Below are 21,559 nucleotides of genomic sequence, written 5' to 3' on the forward strand. Positions count from 1 at the left end.
TACCTGATGATGCATGACGCCACTGCAGCTTGTTGACTGCTGAAAACAATACAGTAAACTACGGTTATAACGAACTCAAAGGGACCATCCATTTTAGTTCGTAATAACCGTAGTTCGTTATAAGCATATATACAGCATATATGCAACACATGGCCGAGGCTAACAAGTAAGTTCGTTATATCGGTCAGTTCGTTATAAGCGTGTTCGTTATAACCGTAGTTTGCTGTATTTCATTCCACATCAATACGGAATGGACAGCCATGCGGACATATAGATCATACCCGGGTGTGTTGTTTTGTTTGTAATTTACCACTGCACGGCAATATTTCAGCCACATGACGGTGGTCTATACAATAATTGAGTCTGGACCAGACAATCCAGTGCTTAACATCATGAACATCGATCGACGCAATTGGAATACGATGACATGCATCAACCAAGTCAGCAAGCCTGACCACCCGAACACATTAGTCGCCTCTTACTACAAGCATGGGTTGCTGAAGACCTATTCTACCCCGGATCTTCACGAATATCCATTTGCCATATCTTTTGAACCACGGATTTGTATACAAAGATGATACATGGATGATTGTGGATACTAGAAGTATTATTGACAGAATGAGTATGGAATAGTCATATATTGAAACAACTTCCGCCACGTTCCAGTGTGCCATGTGGTAGTCACGTGCACGAAAAGTTCCACTATGGATCCCTGTCAGAGTTGGCTGAAGTTCTATTGACCTGAGACGCAAAGGACAGATGCCAAGCCAACCCATAGTTTTTGGAGTGTTGAGGACACGGGACATTGAACACCATAATCACTCGTACTATTGCTTCATGTGGCCTCTCTCACTCACTCACTCACTCATCCACTGATGCAATTCACATTAGAAATTATTGAATTATATACAATCTCTTTAAATCACACGTATTATTCCGATTTGATACCTCTATCGCCATAGCTTCAATTTTAACGTGAAAATTAGAAGGCCAGAGGTCGTTTCAGTGAGGTACATATACATATCGAGTAAATCAGATATTTGTACTCATATTCCTGAAAGAGATATCGAATCGGAGAGAGCGATCCGATCTTTATTTACAGACATGGGTATTAAATCGGATCAAAAGATTTGAGTGAGTGAGTATGATTTTACGCCGCTTTTTAGCAATATTCCAGCAATATCACGGCGGGGGACACCAGAAATGGGCTTCACACATTGTACCCATGTCGGGAATCGAACCCGGGTCTTCGGCGTGACGAGCGAACGCTTTAACCACTAGGCTACCCGACCACCCCTCAAAAGATTTGATTTGATTGAGATTGAGTGATATGATCACGTGAATGATTCATAATCTATTGGAATGAATCATTTGCTGGTCTGTTAAGCGACGAGTTATCATGACATTTCTGATTTCTGATGAACGCTGAGTCTATTGTGATTCATATATGTCGCCGAACCAAGTCCGATATTACTCTGGCGCCGAACCAAGTCCGCTATCACTCTGGCGCCGAACCAAGTCCGACATTACTCTGGCGCCGAACCAAGTCCGACATTACTCTGGCGCCGAACCAAGTCCGACATTACTCTGGCGCCGAAACAAGTCCGACATTACTCTGGCGCCGAACCAAGTCCGACATTACTCTGGCACCGTGCCAAGTCCGACATCACTCTGGCGCCGAACCAAGTCCGACATTACTCTGTAATACAGATATGGTTTTAGACTTATTATTTCACATAAAAGGCACATACATCTGGAAAAAATCTAGGCACCGCTTGCTACATATAATACAATATATTCATATTCCATACAACATAGACTTTTTTTAAAAACGGGAACGTGTTAAATTTCTGACAGTGCACCCTTACAAATTGACAAACTCAGTAAAATACAGAAACCGGAATCGATTCTGTAATATGTTTTGTGACTGTTCCATGGTAACAGTTATTTGACCCTTTCGATGTCTTTCTCTGCTTCGGGGTCACGGCTGGCCCCGTCGTCTAAGGCGCCGCGATTCGCTGTGCAGAGTTGCGTCCCATGGGCACGCCAGAAACCTATGATTGTGGCTTCGAATCCCGGTTCGCCCCGAATAAGTTTCTAGTTTTGTCAGCACCGTACTCGTGCTCGTGGGTTTCACCGAAGTGGTAAACGTTTGAGACCTGCATCACGTCGGGCTTTCCTCCCACATTAAGCTGACACGCCGTGATATGACTGAAATACTGTTAAAAAGGGCGTTAAAACCCAACTCACAGTCACTCACTCACTCACTCACTCACTCACTTCCTCTGCTTCATTCAATCCCTTGTTATCATTCAGTACTCGTTTTTTTGTTAAAAAACACAGTATTCTTGTTCCATCTTTCAGCAGGTACCGGTGGCATCACAGGTATTCACCAACATTACATCTGATTTACACGTAGACACGTCCAACACATACACCGAAGTTCGAGATATGAAATGAGTGGTGCTTAACTTATCTCAAGGTGTATTTTTTCACAGGGCATCATGAAACACTAATTATTCATGTTTTAAATAATACATCGACAAATTTCAACTCTGATTTCAATATGTTTTTTCTTTTTGTAATTATTAGACAAAATTGTGAACTCGATGTCCTGGGCCCAGTTGCATAAACCGATCGTAGTGCTGAGACGTATTGAATACTGTAAGGGACATTCTCGCGATCTCGACCTTTGGAAACGAGGTAAATATGCCCAAAACACGAGAATGCGAGATCGCGAGAACGCGAGATTTTGGCCAAATCTCGCGTTCTCACGATCTCGCATTCTCGTGTTTTGGGTATATTTACCTCGTTTCCAAAGGTCGAGATCGCGAGAATGCGAGATCGCGAGAATGTCCCTTACAGTTCATAGAGACGAGCATGACTCACATACATACACGCATGGAAGTCGTAGCGCTACGATCGCTTTGTGAAGCAGGGGCCCTCGTAATCATCGAAAATATACCTGTATCTGTAGTTCGAAAAAAGCCGTTAGAAATCTTCTGTCGGTACCATACAATTACACCGTCTTAAACGATATTTCGAGTTGATGAAGTTCGATTTAATGGGTTTTAATCTTCCATAGTAACTTTGATAAATGAGGTAGCAAGGTTATGTTGCGTTCTCTGCCAGACGCGGTATGCGCACATTGTATTTTGTTTGGTCCAAAGGTCACGTCGTGATAAAAGGTTATTTATAATGGGCAGTTAAAATTCAATGTTCATTGACTGTATAAACGGGACATGTTTACACTGCTCGGAATACAAAGAGGAACGCATAGCTAAAGTACTCAGGGAAATGAAAAAAACCCTGTTTTGCTGGATTTAATAATCGACACAAAGCATTACGTAGATGTATATACGAAATAACAAAACAGCTGGAAAAGTACTAGTCTGGATTTGCTAGTTTTATCCCAGTGCTCAATACAAAAGGTACTTCACAGGAGGTAATTTGTAGGCACTTTCAACATTGACATGGCAGAAACAGGCTATAGGCATTATGCAAATTAGCCTGGAAAAAAAGTTATCAAAACAACAATAAAAATAACAGCTATGTTTATGTACATAATAATAATGACATGTAAGTTGTTGTTTGAGAAGGGAATATGTTACTTTTACGTTCTGATATTTTGACGATGATTCACTATCCCACAATGCCACTCACAAATCACTAACCACTGACAAATCACATGCACGTGGGTTTCAAGCACCTGTTTTAACCTGTCGTCAATGTGTCATAGGTCATGAACATTCACCTCACCATGCTCAGTTTCACAATAGTCTGTTTTGTTCATATTTTTACACACTTTTACGTGTAAAAAGACATAAAAACCTTTGATACGCTGTATTTGTGCCAATGCCCAATTAGTACTAATTGAGTTGTTTGAATATTTATATATTTTGTATATTAACTGCATTTATTTAAAATCTGAGATCGAAAAAAAAGGGTTTTTTTCATTTCCGTGAGTCCTTTAGTCAAGGCAGGTATGTAGCACAATTGTTTACATTTTATTGCATCAAATGCCTGTGTCACCTGGTTTCGTCAAATGATATGGACGTCACTGTTTCTGCACAAGGATACGGGTGGCTCAGTCGTCTCAGGTGCCACAATTCGCCGTGCAGAGTTGTGTCCCCTCGGTTTTTCAGAAACTGATGAATGTGGGTTCGAGTCCCAGATTCGTACTGATTATGTTTCTTTATTTGTCAGCACCACACCTGTGTTTCGTGCATGGCTTCGGGTTTTCCTCCCACATGAAGATGACACGCTTTGATGTAACTGAAATACTGTTCAAAGCGGAATAGAACCAAACTCACCTACTTACAAAGATGAGATGAGGTGAAATGGGGCTTAACGTCGCGTCCAAAATTATTGCACTTACATAGCGACGTGCATGCACGTGTGTGTGGCTGCTTGTACTAGTCCGGACTGATGCCGATTGTGCTTGCCCACTGAGATACCATGCCGCAGTTTAGCATGAATACCCCACTCAGACACAGTATACTGACTCCGTGCCGACCAGTCCTTGTTTTAGCCCCTTAGTGTCGAACGCCAGGCAGGGTAACAACAAGTACCATCTTTTAACGGCTTTTGGTATGACGCGGCCGGGATCGAACCCGGACCTTTCGCTCTCCGGGTGGACGCTCTGCTACTAGACCACGGAGGCGGTCCACTTACAAAGATGTTTATGCGTGTAGCAACTCGATTAATGACAGTATAGTAAATTCTACCTCTCATAAATCGTCAATATGTCACTGGTATGTATAGAAGCCCGTGATGTATTGGCGTTGACGCTCATACAGATGACAGTAAACATAAAGGAATTGTTTGATAGGTTGTATTTTGTTGTTTAACGCCGCACGGAAATATTTCAGCCATGTGACGGTAGTCTATAAAATAATCGAGTCTGGACCAGACAATCCAGTGCTTAACATCATGACCATCGATCCACGCAATTGGATTACGATGACATGGATCAATCAAGTCAGCGACCCTGACCACCCGATCCTGTTAGTCGCCTCTTACGACAAGCATAGTCGCCTCTTACGGCAAGCATGGGTTGCTGAAGACCTTTTCTACCCCGTATCTTCACAGGCCAGGAACCACATGTCCTTCAATAACATGTACATTGTATTAACCTTTCCAAGATGACAGTTCTGTGAGCCTGACCACAAGAATGTCTATGGTACTAAGTTTTATTAATAAATGACTGTATGCATGTCCTGCACGACTTTTGTTCGATAAAAAGACTCTTTCCATAATCGTAAGAAAGTCCATGGTATGATTCCGTCAATATAATGAGCATGTGTTCCAGGTTTCCGCGAAAAGGTGAGCGTATCCTGCCCAAGCGATGGCACCAGTAATAAACACACGCACAGGCTAGTCAACTGTTCACCTGAAAGAACACGGCAACATTTCGTACAAGTCAAAATAGGAAATTGCATCGAATATAATTTTGATCAGTGATGCATCAAATGCACACTTTACGCAGGACCTGTTAACTGTGTCTATTATCAGTTATTATATGTCTGTCTGTCTTTGTGTTAATTAGGGATTGTCTATACATTATTAAAAAGACATTACAACTAACCAACAACTCGTAAAACCAAACATTGTTTCTCCAGCAAATTTCAACGTAACTAGATCATCTTGTAGTTTCCCTTGTCGCCCGTTGTTCTTGGTCGACAGGGGGCCGGTCGGGTAGCCTTGTGGATAAAGCGTTCGCTCGTCACGCCGAAGACCCGGGTTCGATTCCCGACATGGGTACAATGTGTGAAGCCCATTTCTGGTGTCCCCCGCCGTGATATTGCTGGAATATTGCTAAAAGCGGTGTAAAACCAAACTCACTCACTCACTTGGTCGACAGGACATGGTGTTATGGTTTACGTTCTTCAGGATGTGTTTTGTTGTCCTTACATGTACATATATATGTTCTCTGCCTCATGGATTTCATTCACCTAATGAAGGAGTAAGCATATACTCCGAAAAGTTGTGTTCCTCATGATACAGAAGTTGACATCCATATATTCTCTTCCTTAACGCAAGTGTGTCTGTTACCTGTGCTTTTCTTCCTTGCTGCATTAAGTGTGTTTTCATACCCAATGAGACCTGTGAAGATCCGGGGTAGAATAGGTCTTCAGCAACCCATGCTTGACCACAGGCCCCTGAAGCCTGTGTGCTTGACGTAAATGGCGACTATGCTTGTCGAGGCAAAACCAGATATTGTTTTGTTTATAACTATGAGCCTGACTTTTCATTAAGAAAAAAGACCTTGTAACAATGTATTTTTTGTGGCAGGCAGTTACGTTATATTCAAAGGTCTGAAGCATATGAAGTTTTTCAAGAAATTTCAGGGGCAATGTAATTTTTTTCGATAGAAGGTAGAGTTGTCGCCCTTAGTATTTTTTATAACTTGGGTCTCGGGTTCAAGTCCCCAAATCAATCTGATTATCACCCTTCATTTTGTAGCACCATCAACACAGGCGAATTTTACTATGATGACAAGCCTCTCGTGGCCAGCATAAGTTGCTGAGGACCAATTCTATCCTGGAATACACACAGAGGTATCCCATAATAGGCTGAGCTGGAAATACTTTGGGCAAGTTTAACCGCAAGACACGCACCCACTCTCGCTATATCGATGCAACTGTTAGTAACTACCCTATCACCACAGTGGAGTTATCCAAGCCACCAACAATCAGAGTAGAATTGCAGGCCTACCAAAGAAAACGAGCTACCAAACTATGGAATTATACACACATTACATAGAAATTGCAACACACATTACAAAGACACACTCCCCATAAAGATTGCATACTGATAAGAACCCCGCTCAATTTCAATGGAGTGAGTGAGTATGGTTTTACGCCGCTTTTAGCAATATTCCAGCAATATCATGGCGGGGGACACCAGAAATGGGCTTCACACATTGTACCCATGTCGGGAATCGAACCCGGGTCTTCGGCCGGACGAGTGAACGCTTTAACCACTGGGCTACCCGACCGCCCCTAATTTCAATGGAACTAAACACAGGAAGTCACGCAGATACGTTTGTAATTTATAACATTTGTCATTTTGGGGAGATAATTATGCTTTCCACAAGTGCCATGTTGAAGGAAACTTGTCTAGCATCCTGTAATTCTAGATACAATAATAATAATTTTCAGTTATTTTGTCTTCCAACTTTCATGTTTATTAACTGTTAGATGTTATGATGATTGGAAACTGTGCTGTATTTAAACCTGAAAAATATTTCATTTTCATAAAAGTGGAACAGGTTTGAATTTTGAATGTTTCACTTTTCTTATTGGTCAATGGGGTTTGATGGACAGGTTGCAGAGGTTAATTAAACCTTGACCATCCAACCAGTGTGGGTCACTGTACTGTTGATGTGTGATGACATGCAGGTCAGTTGAAAGGTGACAGCTGAAGATCTGGGGTAGAATAGGTTTTCAGCAACCCATGCTTGCTGTAAAAGTTGTCTATGCTTGTTGTAAGAGGGTGGTCAGGCTGGCTGACTTGGTTGAAGCATGTCATCGTATCCCAGCTGCGTGGATTGATGCTCATGATGTCAATCACTGGATTGTCTTGTCCAGGCTCGATTATTTACAGACCGCCGTCATATAGCTGGAATATTGCGGAGTGCGGCGTTCAACAACAAACAAACAGTTGAAAGTTTGTGTGATCCACTCGCCAAACATACAACAATTGGTCATACTCAACAACTATTTTGATCAACAGATTCACATCTTAGTTGCCCTTAATGATAGCAACAGGTTTGTTTGTTTGATTGTTTGTTGTTTAACGCCGCACTACGCAATATTCCAGCTAAATGACAGCGGTCTGTAAATCGAGTCTGGACCAGACAATCCCCAATCATTAAAATTAAAACTGTGATCGGTGATTGTATGTCACAGGTTTTGTATTAAATAAAGAATAACAACTCAAAACAAATCTATTGTTATGATATAATTTGCATATACAAAAAAGCACACATTTAAAATATATGGATTTAAAGTGTATAAAAATACAAACTTAACAAAAATGGTAACATGATCTAGTATAATTCATAATGTTATATACAGTAAACCTTAAAACCCTTGTACTTATATTAAGACTGAAATTGATGAAATATTGTCAGGATATGGCCAAAGTATTTTTTAGTAATTTTAATTGTCAGATCTGCACACCCCCATACATCACTTGTAAAAGGGGGACCATCAGTACTGGTGCTGGGTCTTTCTGCATCACCTTGACTGCATCCTTGTCACAATTAAACTCTGTAATCAAAATAAATTGACAATCTAAATCTAAAAGTCTGATGGTCTATACCATATTAGTTTCAAATACTTTAAAATTCTCTCTTTCATAATACTATGGAAACATTTCTCTTTCAGGTGTAGTAGTGGCTTATTCAAAAAACTAATATAGGCCATAGGCCCAGGTTATACATGACAATGACATTATTGAATAAACTACTACAACTACAAATTATTTTTTTCTGTTGCAGTTTGATTGTTGGCTAAAATTTCTTTACATTTATTATAATAAACTAATCATGTTGTGCCTAGCATGTAGTGATTACTAGTCCAGTGCAATCTCATTAAAATCAGATCTTAGTTCTCCCTATCTTTGTTTAGCAGCAGCGACAACCTAGATCTGATTTTAATGAGATTGAGTCCAGTGAATACTAAATATTACACAGCTTGTATGACTTTCTGTTTGAACTTTTTAAATATAGCTGCATATTATAGAATAAAGATAGAATATACCAGTTACCACTTCATGAATACATTACACATGATTCCTTATGAAATGATTGGTTAAGCAATCAATTATTATTACAATAACACCCACCCCCACCCCACCCACCGATTTTGCCACACCCTCTAAGGGACAACAGTTTCCAGACTTGCTTACTTTTTGTATTATTGTCTACAGATTGTTTGTGTTACTGACAAAAAAACAGTCTGTAAAGTTATTACTGTCCATATATTTATCAATAAGAAACGAATTCAATATATATTTGCATTTATGGAAGTACAAACGTAAAAAACGGTACAGACACTTTGCATAAATCTGCCGTGCTGAATTACACAGTTTGCACAAAAGTTTTATGTTATTACCCCCATAAACTCAAAGATTATTGAAGTCAATTTCTAAATATAGTATTTACCACTTTTTATATTATATGTCTGATGCAGCAATGAAAATGAATACAGATATTAAAGTTGTTGTTTATCATGACTTTGTACACCTTGGAGTAGAGGCACAGCCATGGCTCAGCTTAGATTTGTGTCGGTCTTCAATGAAGAGCAATCCCTGGACCAATGAACCATATCAATCTCTAAAATATCTCAATCAAGGGTTTTGGAAATTTGATGATCAGGTGATTAATTTAGTGTGACCTTCACATAGGTAAGTAAAATAAATTCTATTTCAATAACATTTAATAATGTGTGGAAGTACATTCAAGCATGTCTTCCTTGTTTCCTGTTCTGGACATGGGTATGACTCACATGGCAACTGCTGTTATGTACATTGTGAGAATATCACAGGTCTGTGTTAGCCATGAGTTCTGTACATCTTTGTATAATAGAACATGTATGTATATATTCCTATAACTCCTATCCATGTGTTTCTTCTAAATATTCATATTGAGCAGTATTTACTGTTCGATATACTTCCAGGGATATCACAGGTCTGTGTTAGCCATGAGTTCTGTACATCTTTGTATAATAGAACATGTATGTATATATTCCTATAACTCCTATCCATGTGTTTCTTCTAAATATTCATATTGAGCAGTATTTACTGTTGATATACTTCCAGGGATATCACAGGTCTGTGTTAGCCATGAGTTCTGTACATCTTTGTATAATAGAACATGTATGTATATATTCCTATAACTCCTATCCATGTGTTTCTTCTAAATATTCATATTGAGCAGTATTTACTGTTGATATACTTCCAGGGATATCACAGGTCTGTGTTAGCCATGAGTTCTGTACATCTTTGTATAATAGAACATGTATGTATATATTCCTATAACTCCTATCCATGTGTTTCTTCTAAATATTCATATTGAGCAGTATTTACTGTTGATATACTTCCAGGGATATCACAGGTCTGTGTTAGCCATGAGTTCTGTACATCTTTGTATAATAGAACATGTATGTATATATTCCTATAACTCCTATCCATGTGTTTCTTCTAAATATTCATATTGAGCAGTATTTACTGTTCGATATACTTCCAGGGATATCATAGGTCTGTGTTAGCCATGAGTTCTGTACATCTTTGTATAATAGAACATGTATGTATATATTCCTATAACTCCTATCCATGTGTTTCTTCTAAATATTCATATTGAGCAGTATTTACTGTTCGATATACTTCCAGGGATATCATAGGTCTGTGTTAGCCATGAGTTCTGTACATCTTTGTATAATAGAACATGTATGTATATATTCCTATAACTCCTATCCATGTGTTTCTTCTAAATATTCATATTGAGCAGTATTTACTGTTCGATATACTTCCAGGGATATCATAGGTCTGTGTTAGCCATGAGTTCTGTACATCTTTGTATAATAGAACATGTATGTATATATTCCTATAACTCCTATCCATGTGTTTCTTCTAAATATTCATATTGAGCAGTATTTACTGTTCGATATACTTCCAGGGATATCACAGGTCTGTGTTAGCCATGAGTTCTGTACATCTTTGTATAATAGAACATGTATGTATATATTCCTATAACTCCTATCCATGTGTTTCTTCTAAATATTCATATTGAGCAGTATTTACTGTTCGATATACTTCCAGGGATATCACAGGTCTGTGTTAGCCATGAGTTCTGTACACCTTTGTATAATAGAACATGTATGTATATATTCCTATAACTCCTATCCATGTGTTTCTTCTAAATATTCATATTCAGCAGTATTTACTGTTGATATACTTCCACAGCACGTACCACAAATAAATAATTTTCATAAAGAACATTAAATACAATTTTTAAACATGTGATTAGGAATATTCACAACTACTTTTAGGTCTATTTACAGTAAAAAAATGTATTTTTAAAGAATTGAGCAGAATGACCTGGGTCAAGGTAAAAAAAGAGAAAAAGGTCAATGTCAATGTACACAAAGTGATTCAATACTTTGAACAAAATCTCAAGCAAGCAGAAGTACAGGAAACTTAGGAAATGTTTGTAAATGTTTGTAAATGTCAACAACAATCATGCTGAGATATGGCTATGTGAAGCTTACACTGTGAAGAGTTGCATCCCTTTGGTGTAACAGGATTCGAAATTCTGGTTCGCCCTGATTATGTTTCTAGGTATGTCAGCACTGTTTCACTAAAGTGGTAGTGGAAGTGCTTCACTTCAGGCTTTCCTCCAACATCAAGCTGACACACTGTGTTATAACTGGAATACTGTTCAAGGAGGCGTTAAATCAAACTCACATAATTGGACGGATTAAAAAAATATTGACAAAACATTCACAGACATCACATGTGTTGTAGAGGTAGACAGTTCAGACATCGCTGGTGCAGACAGAGAACAGTGTGCTTCAAGGTCAAGGCGGGACAATCAGCCATTATCTCAATTTACAGTGTGTAGTGTCGTGAAAGTGTTGATGGATGTTAACCTGTCCATAATATGGAACAGACCCAGAACACAACACAAGATAAACAAGCACTCTTTCACTTACTCATGCAGTGGTAAGCACATTTTTATGTACTATTCTCCTACAACAACTTCAAGGACTATGAAACAGTAGAAGCTAGTTTCCAGAAAAAGTCTTAAATACTGAAAATATTATAATACATTCTGTGCAACGAACAGGCACAGATTGTTCATTGATAAATAATGCAGAATTCCATTTCATCCCTGGAAAAATAATCTTTCCTTTTTGAGTTGTCAATTCACTTATACCATGTAATTCAGCTATTGTTGTTAAACAAATGTTGACAGAGGTCAAATTAAAGAATTTGCACTACATTATGAACCTAGTCATGCTTGAAAATGATATACAAACAACTTGAAATTTCAAGATGTTGTTTCAGTGATCTTCTGCAATGGTTAGTTAAATTACATTTTTATATTCTGAATGGGATTTCAAGTTGTTAAAAAGCTTATAGTTCATTTTTATCCACCATTTAAATCATACATTCAATATTTAAGTGATGCCTTTATTTATTAGCACTTTGCAAAGCAGTCCTTTCAGAGTTTGGCAAAACATGCCGTGAAATCATTCAGGATCTTGTTATTAATTGATATCCTGTTGAAACTATAGATTATGTCTGCTTTTATCTACCTGCAGGTGTAACATTCAGGATCTTGTTATTGATGGATATCCTGTTGAAACTATAGATTATGTCTGCTTTTATCTATCTGCAGGTGTAACATTCAGGATCTTGTTATTGATGGATATCCTGTTGAAACTTTGTTGATGAAAACCTAGTGAATCTGATCATGGAGAGTTGATTTAATTCCGTTTCCAAAACAAGCAGAAAATAAAGACTTCCAGTAATTTACTGGAATTGCCATCTCCCTGTTCGGTGTTGTATTGAAAAGCATATGTTGTGATAATATCTTCCACAAAACTGCTTAGATATAGTAGCATAATCTTCCTCACATACTGGAGATTCTGGATCCATTATGCAACAGTTGATGACTTTTTCGAGCCACCCAATTTATCCGGGAACTTTGACCACCGCCCAGATTTGATAGGCGGCAGTTTAGTAGAACTGTCAGATCCTTTACTGGTGAGGTTCCCCCGTGAGAAGGAAGTGTCCTCCCCACTAGGGGGCGAGTCCGGAACTTCATACGAGAAGTTTAATGCGGTGATATCACTCTCAGTGGGCTTGATGCCGGTAAAACCAAGACTCTTGAGTCGATCACTGACCGGCAGTTTATCTGGAAGCTGGACGTCCTTGAAGTCCTGAAATGTGGATTGTAACATGCATCATACAATCATCATAACATCAGTCTTCGTAAATAATGTTTGTTCGATACCTGTGGACTACTAAATAGTTCTGAGCAATTGTACAAATCCAATGATGGTAGTCCTCATAGGCTAGCAGTATGTGAGGGTCATGAAATTGAACCAGTTCTGAGTGCTTCGAGCAGAAAATATATACATAGCAAACATTTTTGTCTTGTTCAAGCAGGACAAGCTACAAAAAACAACTAATTTTCAAACTCTATAAAGTTTCCACTTAAAAAAATAATTTTAAAGGCAGAACATGCCAACATGCAAAAAATATGGGTGATGTAGGTGGTGATGTAGGTGGGTGTCATGAAAAAATGACACAGAGAAAGAGGGTCTGGGGGGTCACAAGATTATTATATATTTTAACGTTATTAAGGGACTGGTATATTATTGTAGGGAGGTGGAAGTACATGAAGAAATTTTATATGCATTATTTATTTATTTATTTATTTATTTATTTATTTATTTATTTATTTATTTATTTATTTATTTATTTATTTATTTATTTATTTATTTATTTATTTATTTATTTATTTATTTATTTATTTATTTATTTATTTATTGGGGGGGGGGGAGAGAGCATGAAGAAGTGTTAAATAAAATTGGGTTGGTGGTCAGCAAAATATCATACAGTCCTAACACCAATCCCACATGTTCTTCCCACCCCCCACCTCCCTAAAAAAAAATCATATTTGACAACATGCACTGTATGCTGCCCATGATGCATTACCGTGGTGGTCAGTGCCTGGTATGGAGAACACAGCTTGCCAAATCTGGACGTCGTGCCTCGGTTGATCTCGCCGAACACAGTCCGGCGCTCCTGGCGGTCTAGCTTCTTACGGGCAAACTCCTTCTCTACCTTCACCCCAAGGAATGTCTACAAGAGAGAACTGACATATGTAAATATCTTCTCCCAATTACAGTTTAATTGACACATAAAGGTTGAAACAATGAGTGCATTAACTTTTCGATATTTGCAAATGTGCGTTTTAGCAATTGTCCATGCTGATTGTCCATTTGCACTAGGATAACACCCTGCTCCATCCATCTTCCGGGGCCTGATTGTGTTTCTAGGTTTGTCAGCACCATACCTGTGCTCATTGGTTTCACAAAGTGGTAAACATCTGAGATCTGAATCACTTCGCGCTTTCCTCCCACATTAAGCGGACACATTGTGATATAACTGGCATACTGTTCAAAGCAGTGTTAAACCCAACTCACTCACTCATCTTCCAGAGGCAAGGGGGATAACTGACTATAAAAGTCAACTTTCCACTGGACTACAGTCAGTTACCTCCCTTACCTCAGGAAGATGTCCTCCATTGTTCAGAACAATACAATAGGATGTCCTCCATTATTCAGAACAATACAATAGGATGTCATCCATTGTTAAGAACAATACAATAGGATGTCCTCCATTGTTCAGAACAATACAATAGGATGTCCTCCATTGTTAAGAACAATACAATAGGATGTCCTCCATTGTTAAGAACAATACAATAGGATGTCCTCCATTGTTCAGAACAATACAATAGGATGTCCTCCATTGTTCAGAACAATACAATAGGATGTCCTCCATTGTTCAGAACAATACAATAGGACATGGGTATGACAATGAGTAATAAACAGAAGAAACTATTACAAAATATGAAATTATGGATTATCTGTCCACCAGGAATTACTACTGTAGGTACCTTACGCTGTAATTATCAGAATACTATCTGACATATCTCTTATACAGCTGAAAAATACAAAATGATCAATAACATGTACAGCAACTGCAAAATCTTAAAAGCAATAAATAAAAATCAGACCATTTTAATAGTAAAAAAGCACAAAATTCTCAAGAGTGCAGTGCAATGTGAAAACATTTCTGGCCTTTAAACAATTAAAAGCAATCTATTGGGGGGATACTGTACCTTAGAAGGGTCTGTTCTCTCAAACCCGAACGCGAATGTCTGTGACCGATACTTCAACTTGGCATCTCGGGGGAATTCACTGCTGACAGACTTGGCAGGACGGACAACTACAGACATAGGCCGTGCCTGTGAAAGTGTGATTGTGACAGAAATGTGCTGGTATGAGAAACGTGGTACAGAAAACAGACGTGGTGTAGTGCAGAGTTACAGGTCTTCATTCCAGGCTCTAATATACCGTATTCGACGTAATAAGCGCCCCGCTCTAATAAGCGCCCACGACAATATTTACTAATATATTGGTTAGTGAACAATCCCAATTACCAGCCCTTCCGATTGATCAATGTACACAAGACTTATTGATTCGTGTATGATAAGCACCCTAAATTATGGGCCATTAAATTCTCGAAAATATGTCTATCGTGTATAATACGCACAGATTCTTCTTTTATATCATTTCAGGCTGTGAGCATAAACCACAAAATTTACAATCTTTCAACTCTGTTTTTTATCTCACCAAAATTATATTCTAATAAGAGCCCCTTATTTCTAATTTTGAGAGCGCCCTGGGTGCTTATTAGGGCGAATACGGTAGTTACCTTAAAATTTATTTGTATTTGGACCTGGATCCCACTATAGGATCATTTATCAATTACTCAAATTTTGATATTTTGAAAAATTTCAAAGCAGTTAGTAAGTCTTGTATTGAATGATTTTATCTTTTAACTCACAGCAAATTTCCCCGATGGAATTTTGTGTGCAATTTGAAATTATTAACAGTGCAATATTTTATATTTTCCTCTATATACATAAACTTGCCCATAAACAATATTCATTAAAAATCTTTAATTTTGCGTGACTCATCAATTTGAAAGGTGGTGCTACTACATATATCAGTAAATTCAGTAACTATTCTGTAACGTGAGACTTGTTTGTTTCAAAGGTTGTGTTTTTATGTCATTTAATTTTGAATAGGCAATAATGACCTACAGTACATATTTGTGAGATCGTGCAACTAATGCACTTGATCTCTTCTGGCACTGTCAGTGTACAAGAGCAGGAGGACTACAAGAAGGGAAAGGGTCTCTTTGCCTCACAAGGATTGCCCAATTTGTAAACCTAAATACACGTTCACATGAAATAGAATGAGACTTGCATGTTATAGTCTGATAATGATACAAAATACACAGGTGAGGCTTAATGGGGGAAACATGGTAGAGTATTTTCAATGAAGTTTTATTCTGCAGAAACTGATTTTTATTTGTCATCAAACTTTGTAAACCCCTAATGTTTCCAAGATGATCCCCTCCAAAACTTATCGAGAACATTTTAGATTCAAATCTTCAAAAAATGGTTCCTCGCAATGCGTACACATTCATGAAATAAACATGATTTTTAACATTTTGATTTTATCATTTGCCTTGAAAAACAGTTTGTTCTTGACCCTGTAGTATAGCATATTGTTATTGTCTTCATCATTCTTAAAATCAAAATGCCATACACAGATATAATTTGTAAAATCAAATCAAAAGAGTGAAACAGAACTTATGGCAGGTTCAATAAATACACAGAAAAAAATGAATTGACAGACAATTTAATACCCCCTCATAGTCAAACATCAGTGATCCATGAACACAATACAGTAAATGATGAAGTTAATGCGAGCAAGAAATTAATGCAAGCACTGCTCGCATTAATAACGTGACACATTTATATGTGGACATATTGGATTTGCCACGCCACATTCACTGCACATGCTGGGCACAATCACATTAAAAAGCTCCCATAAGTATAAAAAAAAAAATGCCAGAGAATAATCGATCTCAATTATCTGTCGAATTGATTCGTAAAAGGCAAAAATCACAGTGTAAACAAAATGACTGGATCACTGGAAACCAGTGATGACACCAGGTGTTTGCAAAAAGGGTAAGCATGTCCTGTCCTATATGTAGCCCCTGGAAAGTGTAAACAATGTCATTGAAAGCTAATTAATTAATAAATAATGTCATCAAGAGCTTGATCGGGGTAGAGATAGGAAGTGCTACTCCCATTCATCTCATGACCAATTTTAGGCTAGGGGTTGGCACTCCCATTCATTTCATGCCCAATTTTAGGATGGGGGTTGGCACTCCCATTAATTTCATGACCAATTTTAGGCTAGGGGTTGGCACTCCCATTCATTTCATGACCAATTTTAGGCTAGGGGTTGGCACTCCCATTCATTTCATGACCAATTTTAGGGCAGGGGTTGGCACTCCCCTTCATTTGGTTAAGCACTAATTTCATGATTTACAATTTTGCTGTGAGTTCAAACTACAACATTTTGAATCTTGTGCCAGACAGACTCGTGAAGGAAGAAAACACAAACCCACTTCTAGTTTGGTCTTTGATTCAGGCTTGTCAGTCTCATCTTGCTGTTCCTCCTCAGCAGTTGTCTCCTCTTTGTCCTCTCCTCTCTCCAGTTCTTCCTCCACATCACTGTCCTCCCGAGGCGTAGAGGTCGTTGAGGTTTTCTTGGGGGCCTCCGTCCCCTCAGTGTTGGATTCATCTGTTAACATGCAATCTACATCAGATGTTCTCCAGTTATGTCCCCTCTAAGCCTCTCTCATGACCAATGAGACTCCACCTCTCATATCATTTGCGTTTGCTTCACCCAAAATGGTTGCGCCCAGTCAGGGCGATCTGATCGATAATCAAGATCTATATTGTGATAAAAAGGGTCTTACATCGCGAAATGCATCAAATCACGTGAGCACCTTGATTAAAAACATGAAAAGATTTGGAAAATATCTGCTGACATCGAGTTGGCGGTGCACATGCTTTGCAAATCCTGCAATTGACCGAAATCTGCACGACAGTTTTGGAACCGGATTTGGATTTCTGTGCCCGATTTTGATTGGACTATGCATGGACTCGTTAGTCCAGCCAAAATGTAACTCCATAATACCAGCCTAGTTCGACAAGGGTGGAAACTGGACTTTTATAGTCAGTTAACTCACTTGCCTCGGGAAGATGCACGTCACTATATAAGTGCAGTAATTATTGGCGCAATGATAACCCTATTTCACCTCACCCTACCCTCTAATAATCAATTTACTGTGGATTTATCCAAAAACATCACCATTGAGTCAACAACTGTACATCAAAAGAGTGGATTAAAATTATAGCTCTTGTGGTAGTGACTGCTCATACAGTTTCGCTTTTAGTCCATGTCTCTTGAAGTGAATGTCCACTATGGACGGTTTCATAACAAGTGACATCTTGACGCAAAAAGCAATTAATTCCCAAATAACAAAAATGCTGGAGTAATAAGCTGATTATCACAGCTCTAGGTTAATTACCTTTCTCTTCATCATCCATGTTGAAAGGTGTCTTCGGGTGGGCCCATGTGGAGGCATCGTTCAGATCCCATGGGAATTTCTATGTGGGTAATAGAGAAGTCAAGAGTTACCTCCCTTCTCTTAGAATTTCAATTGACATTTTCAATTGTTGTTCATAAGTTTTTGTAGCCTTGCCATAATGATTGAACTGTGCCATTGATACTGTGATACAAGTTTTTTTGTTTGTTTGTTTTTTAATGCCGCAGTCAGCAATATTCCAGCTATATGATGGTGGTCTGTAAATAATCATGTCTGGACCAGACAATTCTGTGATTGACATCATGAGTATCGATCTACGCAATTGGGACATGATGACATGATATTTTGATGATTTTCATATCAATACATGGGCATCTAGTTCTAGTGTTGGGTGATCTTTCTTTGCACCCATATTACTAATGTAAATTGGTAAATAATTGAAACTTAGCCAGCATGTAATAATATTAAGTGCACATATAGAGCAAAAGAGGCTATAATGTAGGGCTGGGCTGGTTAGTAAATGGATACCCAGGTACCCTGGACTGTATCATTATTCCCTGACCCTGGGGTATCTATGAACAAAGTGGGCTGTATGACTGTACATGGTTTCTAGTTTGGCCCTAGACCAGGTCTTAACAGTCAGTTTAAACCAGTCTGGTATATTCAAAACTTTTTGAATGAAAAACAAAGTCTAACCAACCAATATAAGTTGAAAAATATAAACCTACCATGGGGGTATTTTAACAATGGTTTAAGTGTTTGTGTCACATTTCTTCATCATTGAAATTTGCTAACAATCTGTATAGGCCTATGTAATATTTTGCTGATTGCAAAAATAATTAAATGAAACAAAGTCACACAGGTACACACACCGAACATGTTACCTTTATCACCAATCATAATATTTTTTGGTTGGTTGAAAGATAAAACAATAAAATAAAAATGTCAACAGTGCACTTGTTCAAGAACGTTTTGACTGCAGATGCATTATTTCGTTTGTTATAATTTAGGTCACGTGACCATGGGTCGGGGTAGTTGAAACAGGACCCAGGTAGAGGATATAGGAGAACCAACCCAGGTTATCAGGACATACACCTGTCTCCCACTGCAATCATGTCCGGCAGGGAATACACCAGTGGTCTACAAACACCTGGCATTTCCAAATTGACAGTCTAAGAGGCTCAGCACTTGGAGCTTGTAGAAACGTCTCCTACCTGACCGAAGGTCCCTACGTAGTAGCCCTCCATTGTCCAGAGGCGGGCAGTCTTGTCAGTGGAGGCACTGAGGATGAAGCCCCGGCTATCGTGTTCCAGGTACTCCACACTGACCACTGCTGCATCATGGGCCTTGAATGCTGCTTCCAGGGGCGGCCGTGTCCTGACTCGCTGTGGATGGCAGGGAGACTGGTGAGGGGCGTGGATCAATGTACAGGTCGACCACAGAATTGTCACACATGCATTCAACGTGGATAAAATGTCCTCCAACATATAAATATCAAACACCAGTCAGTCTTTTCCTAACAATCTTCATCGACAATTAGATAAACCTTTGCTCAGAAATGAATGTATGTTTTAACACCATACTCAAATGTCTAGTGTATGCTTTGACACCATACTTACATGTACAGTGTATGTTTTAACACCATACTCATATGTCTAGTGTATGTTTTGACACCATACTCACATGTCCAGTGTATGTTTTAACACCATACTCACATGTCTAGTGTATGTTTTGACACCATACTCACATGTCTAGTGTATGTTTTGACACCATACTCACATGTCTAGTGTCTTTTTTGACACCATACTCACATGTCTAGTGTATGTTTTAACACCATACTCATATGTCCAGTGTATGTTTTGACACCATACTCACATGTCCAGTGTATGTTTTGACACCATACTCACATGTCTAGTGTATGTTTTGACACCATACTCACATGTCTAGTGTCTTTTTTGACACCATACTCACATGTCTAGTGTATGTTTTAACACCATACTCACATGTCCAGTGTATGTTTTGACACCATACTCACATGTCCAGTGTATGTTTTGACACCATACTCACATGTCTAGTGTATGTTTTGACACCATACTCACATGTCTAGTGTATGTTTTAACACCAAAATCACATGTCCAGTGTATGTTTTGACACCATACTCACATGTCCAGTGTATGTTTTGACACCATACTCATATGTCTAGTGTATGTTTTAACACCATACTCACATATCCAGTGTATGTTTTGACACCATACTCACATGTCTAGTGTATGTTTTGACACCATACTCACATGTCCAGTGTATGTTCTTACACCATACTCACATGTCAAGTGTATGTTTTGACACCATACTCACATGTCTAGTGTATGTTTTGACACCATTCTCACATGTCCAGTGTATGTTTTGACACCATTCTCACATGTCCAGTGTATGTTTTGACACCATTCTCACATGTCCAGTGTATGTTTTAACACCATACTCACATGTCTAGTGTATGTTTTGACACCATTCTCACATGTCCAGTGTATGTTTTGACACCATGCTCACATGACCAGTGTATGTTTTGACACCATTCTCACATGTCCAGTGTATGTTTTGACACCATTCTCACATGTCCAGTGTATGTTTTAACACCATACTCACATGTCTAGTGTATGTTTTGACACCATTCTCACATGTCCAGTGTATGTTTTGACACCATTCTCACATGTCCAGTGTATGTTTTGACACCATTCTCACATGTCTAGTGTATGTTTTGACACCATTCTCACATGTCCAGTGTATGTTTTAACACCATACTCACATGTCTAGTGTATGTTTTGACACCATGCTCACATGTCTAGTGTATGTTTTGACACCATGCTCACATGACCAGTGTATGTTTTGACACCATTCTCACATGTCCAGTGTATGTTTTGACACCATTCTCACATGTCCAGTGTATGTTTTAACACCATACTCACATGTCTAGTGTATGTTTTGACACCATTCTCACATGTCCAGTGTATGTTTTGACACCATTCTCACATGTCCAGTGTATGTTTTGACACCATACGCACATTTCGAGTGTATATTTTGTCACTGTACTCACATGTCTAGTGTCTGGCATGACACAGTACCTACAAGTGTGGGGTCTGGCTTGACACAGTACTTACATGTCTCCGGTCTGGCTTGACACAGTACTTACGTGTCTTGGGTCTGGCTTAACACAGTACTTACATGTCTCGGGTCTAGCTTGACACAGTACTTACATGTCTCGGGTCTAGCTTGACACAATACT

General features: G+C 38.7%; 1 protein-coding gene across 9 annotated transcripts in view; it reads right to left on the reverse strand.

The window, feature by feature from the left end:
• Positions 1–7,952: 7,952 nt before the first annotated feature.
• LOC124137224 (WD repeat-containing protein on Y chromosome-like) overlaps positions 7,953–21,559 on the reverse strand; it is a 93,208-nt gene continuing 79,601 nt past the window's right edge. For 7 of the 9 annotated variants that reach the window (XM_048392403.1, XM_048392408.1, XM_048392407.1 and 4 more), the window contains 6 exons: positions 19,494–19,664; positions 18,262–18,340; positions 17,293–17,468; positions 14,924–15,049; positions 13,735–13,881; positions 7,953–12,953 (listed from right to left, as the gene is read on the reverse strand). In XM_048392403.1, the coding sequence (XP_048248360.1) occupies positions 12,669–12,953; positions 13,735–13,881; positions 14,924–15,049; positions 17,293–17,468; positions 18,262–18,340; positions 19,494–19,664 (984 nt within the window). In that variant the 3' untranslated portion in view covers positions 7,953–12,668. The remainder of the gene's footprint in view (positions 12,954–13,734; positions 13,882–14,923; positions 15,050–17,292; positions 17,469–18,261; positions 18,341–19,493; positions 19,665–21,559) is intronic. The other 2 variants (XM_048392405.1, XM_048392406.1) reach the window with 2 other exon arrangements.

This window comes from Haliotis rufescens, unplaced genomic scaffold (genome assembly GCF_023055435.1).
Source record: "Haliotis rufescens isolate VD_foot unplaced genomic scaffold, xgHalRufe1.0.p SCAF_11, whole genome shotgun sequence".
NCBI classification, from domain to species: domain Eukaryota; kingdom Metazoa; phylum Mollusca; class Gastropoda; order Lepetellida; family Haliotidae; genus Haliotis; species Haliotis rufescens.